Here is a 4,967-nt window from a genome sequence, read left to right on the forward strand (position 1 = left end):
AAAGAGAAGGATATCTGACATCAAATCTACAATATTTATTTACGATTGTATTAAAATTATTTAGTGTTATGGAAATATCATAAAAAGATTCATGTTTATTGATAACGAATACTTAAAATAACACTGTTTTACATTCACTGGTTCATAATAATAAATCAAGATGGCAGCATAGCTACACTGTAATTCAAACATATCTAAGTTCTTACTTTATAGAAATTAGCTCGAACACTACATTCTTGTTACTCATTGAAAACACCTTCAATACTTGTTCATTTATTTACTAAAATTTATATAATGAATGTGAAACATGTGACTTACGTTCACATGATGGACTTTCTCCAGACCAACTGCCAGACTCCAGACAGATCAATTCTGGGTCTCCTACTAGTTGGTACTCTTCCATACAAGAAAACATACATCGGTCTCCAGTCACGGCAGACGAACAGAATCCAGATAATTGTCCATTTTCTGGGGCAGTTAAAGTTGGACACCCGGTTTCTGTAACTAATTGTAAAAAATATTAAGAATGCAATAAAAGTCAGTGTTATGTGTTACATTTGTTATTTAATAATTAGGTCAGTGTTTCTCGTACAAAGTTAACCGTTTTATTTCTCTATTTGACAAATCAAGTTCTTTATTTCGCTCATCGATTAGAATATTTGAAAATTAGGCCTAGTCTGTCAGAGAAATGTAAACAAATACTTAGATCTTATCTATAGTAACACTTTCATACATTCCTTGTTTAGAAGTTATACAAGGAGAAACATAAAAATGGTTGGGCAATAAATTTTTTATTATTTAATACACGTTATCATACGTATTCAATTAAATGGTCTAAAATATCTAGTTAATTCCTTATACTGATAATTTTGTTAAGGATGAAAGACAACAATTATTTTATAATTATATAATTATTTTATCCGAGAAATGTTTAGATTTATAGTTCGTACGTAAAATACAAATGAATTTTTTAATTCATCAATTTCTGTTATGATAGGTTGTTATTTATAAGAAACCAAACCTTTTTAGATGAATGTTCAAATGCAAAACAAGTAAACTTATATACCCATATCGTGTTAAGACGAAAATGCTTACTGTTACAAGTAGGGGCAGTTCCAGACCAACTACCAGACTCCAGACAGATCAACTCTGGGTTTCCTACTAGTTGGTACTCTTGTAGACAGGAAAACATACACCGGTCTCCAGTCACGGCAGACGAACAGAATCCAGATAATTCTCCATTTTCTGGGGCACTTATAGGTGGACATCCTGATTCTGTTACTAATTATAAAAAATATTAAAAATACAATAAAAGTCAGTGTTATGTGTTACCATCATTCTTACTTCTACAGAAAATGTAGAATTAGAAAACTTTAATTTTATTTACTAGAGATATACATCAACTAAGTCACCTTGACTGTGGATACCACCACTCTTACTTCTACAGAAAGTGTATAATTAGAAAACTTTATTTCTGTTTACCAGAGATATACATCAACTAAGTTACCTTAACTCTGGATACCACCACTCTTACTTCTACAGAAAGTGTAGAATTAGAAAACTTTATTTCTGTTTACTAGAGATATACATCAACTAAGTTACCTTGACTGTGGATACCACCACTCTTACTTCTACAGAAAGTGTAGAATTAGAAAAGTAATTCTGTTTACTAGAGATATACATTAACTAAGTTACCTTAACTCTGGATACCACCACTCTTACTTCTACAGAAAGTGTACATTCAGAAACTTTAATTCTGTTCACTAGAGATATACATTAACTAAGTTACCTTGACTCTGGATACCACCACTCTTACTTCTACAGAAAGTGTAGAATTAGAAACTTTATTTCTGTTTACCAGAGATATACATCAACTAAGTTACCTTGACTCTGGATACCACCACTCTTACTTCTACAGAAAGTGTAGAATTAAAAAATTAATTCTGTTTACTAGAGATATACATCAACTAAGTTACCTTGACTGTGGATACCACCACTCTTACTTCTACAGAAAGTGTACAATTAGAAAACTTTAATTCTGTTTCCTAGAGATATACATCAACTAAGTTATCTTGACTGTGGATACCACCACTCTTACTTCTACAGAAAGTGTAGAATTAGAAAACTTTATTTCTGTTTACTAGAGATATACATCAACTAAGTTACCTTGACTGTGGATACCACCACTCTTACTTCTACAGAAAGTGTAGAATTAGAAAACTTTATTTCTGTTTACTAGAGATATACATCAACTAAGTTACCTTGACTGTGGATACCACCACTCTTACTTCTACAGAAAGTGTAAAATTAGAAAACTTTAATTATCTTTGAAAGTGGCCTTCGACTCTATAAAGTTATTTTCGTTAACAGGACAAAACTGCATACAGAGATGGATTCCGAACGAAGAACTAACTCTACTAGTCGTCCTAATTTTGTAGTAGTGGATTAGAGGGAAGATAGCTAGTCTATACTGCTCACCACCAATTGTTGGGCTACTGTTTTTAAACTGAATAATGTCATTTGATAGTCACTTTTATAACGCATTCATGGCCCGAAGTTTGGGAAGGAAGGTTTATTTGGGCAAAAAGTGAACCACGTACAGCAGTTTTAATGTTAAGCACGACAACTAGTCGGACTTCTTGTGGTCAATGACCTATAAACTCTTCATTACTAATTGCATTATGACCATGTACTTGTGCAAGTGTTTTCCATAAAAACATAATTACGTGAAATCATGTGACGAGAACACTTTAACATTTAGTTTTAACATACTGATTTACCCTGTTAATACCCAGATATTTATCATGGTCATTAACTGATTCCAGTGTTTTCCATAAAAACATAATTACGTGAAATCATGTAACAAGAATACTTTAACATTTAGTTTTAACATACTGATTTACCCTGTTAATAGCCAGATATCTTACCATGGTCATTAACTGATTCCAGTGTTTTCCATAAAAACATAATTACTTGAAATCATGTAACAAGAACACTTTAACATTTAGTTTTAACATACTGATTTACCCTGATAATAGTCATATATCTTACCATGGTCATTAACTGATTCCAGTGTTTTCCATAAAAACATAATTACGTGAAATCATGTAACGAGAACACTTTAACATTTAGTTTTAACATATTGATTTACCCTGTTAATAACAAGATATCTTACCATGGTCATTAACTGATTCCAGTGTTAAATAATATATATAGTTTAAGTGTTAAAGAAAAAGTAAAAGAATCCAGATTTAGATAGTTTAAATATATTTCTTTCAATGTGATTCATTGGAAACACTAAGTGACGAGAAGTTATGACATGTGGTCCTTCTTGAATTTCATAAAACTTATATAAAGTAAGAAATGTGATAATTAACTCAACATAAGTTATTAAAGATCGTTTTAAACGATGTTTAGTTTATATGAACACAATGAAACTTACTAATAAAGATTATTTATTATAATACACTTTAACACACCTGTTTTTTATATAAAACACATTTAGTAGTAGACACCAAGGTGTTAGATTAGATACACTAAAAGGCTGTTATATACGAGTTCAATTATTTAAAATAGAATTTTCAAAACCCAATTCATTATTTCTTGTGAAATAACTTGGCTCAAATACATATTTTATTAGTTAATTCCAAAGACTCACAATGTTTTTAAAGTTAGGTGATACAATATAAGTCACTGTCATCCAAATAGGGAGATTAGTTTGTAATTATATGAAGAATCTGTAAATTTATCGTTTCGTTCGTGATAAAATAAAGATGTTTTTCTTTTACTTTGTATTAGTTCCGTTACGAATGGTTATTATGATGTTCACAAAACACGTTCTTAAAACTATGTATAAATGTAAAGAAATTAAATTCATATACATGTATCGGTTTTGGAGAATGTTAAGACGAAAATGTTAATATAAAAACAAAATATGCTTACTGTTACAAGTAGGGGCTGTTCCAGACCAACTACCAGACTCCAGACAGATCAATTCTGGGTCTCCTACTAGTTGGTACTCTTGTAGACAGGAAAACATACACCGGTCTCCAGTCACGGCAGACGAACAGAATCCAGATAATTCTCCATTTTCTGGGGCAGTTAAAGTTGGACACCCTGATTCTGTTACTAATTATAACAAATATTAAAAATACAATAAAAGTCAGTGTTATGTGTTACCACCACTCTTAATTCTACAGAAAGTGTAGAATTAGAAAACTTTATTTCTGTTTACCAGAGATATACATCAACTAAGTTACCTTGACTGTGGATACCACCACTCTTACTTCTAGAGAAAGTGTAGAATTAGAAAACTTTATTTCTGTTTACCAGAGATGTACATCAACTAAGTTACCTTGACTGTGGATACCACCACTCTTACTTCTACAGAAAGTGTAGAATTAGAAAACTTTAATTTTATTTACTAGAGATATACATCAACTAAGTTACCTTGACTGTGGATACCACCACTCTTACTTCTACAGAAAGTGTAGAATTAGAAAACTTTATTTCTGTTTACCAGAGATATACATCAACTAAGTTACCTTGACTGTGGATACCACCACTCTTACTTCTAGAGAAAGTGTAGAATTAGAAAACTTTATTTCTGTTTACCAGAGATATACATAAACTAAGTTACCTTAACTCTGGATACCACCACTCTTACTTCTACAGAAAGTGTAGAATTAGAAAACTTTATTTCTGTTTACCAGAGATATACATTAACTAAGTTATATGTCGTATATGAAGTACGAAATACTAAATACCGTGGAAAGATGGTGTGTCGTATATAAAGTACGAAATAGTAAATACCGTGGAAAGATGGCGTGTCGTATATAACGTACGAAATAGTAAATACCGTGGAAAGATGGCGTGTCGTATATAAAGTACGAAATATCAACTACCGTGGAAAGATGGCTTGTCGTATATAAAGTACGAAATACCAATACCGTGGAAAGATGGCTTGT

General features: G+C 31.4%; 1 protein-coding gene across 1 annotated transcript in view; it reads right to left on the bottom strand.

The window, feature by feature from the left end:
• The window catches only part of LOC106476869 (P-selectin-like), a gene marked incomplete at both ends in the record, with an annotated part of 9,112 nt that extends 4,984 nt beyond the window's left edge, over positions 1-4,128 (bottom strand). The window contains 3 exons of the mRNA XM_013937486.1: positions 319-504; positions 1,096-1,281; positions 3,943-4,128. Coding sequence (XP_013792940.1) covers positions 319-504; positions 1,096-1,281; positions 3,943-4,128 — 558 coding nt within the window. The remainder of the gene's footprint in view (positions 1-318; positions 505-1,095; positions 1,282-3,942) is intronic.
• Positions 4,129-4,967: the final 839 nt, after the last annotated feature.

This window comes from Limulus polyphemus, unplaced genomic scaffold, assembly GCF_000517525.1.
Source record: "Limulus polyphemus unplaced genomic scaffold, Limulus_polyphemus-2.1.2 Scaffold11900, whole genome shotgun sequence".
Taxonomy (NCBI): Eukaryota; Metazoa; Arthropoda; class Merostomata; order Xiphosura; family Limulidae; genus Limulus; species Limulus polyphemus.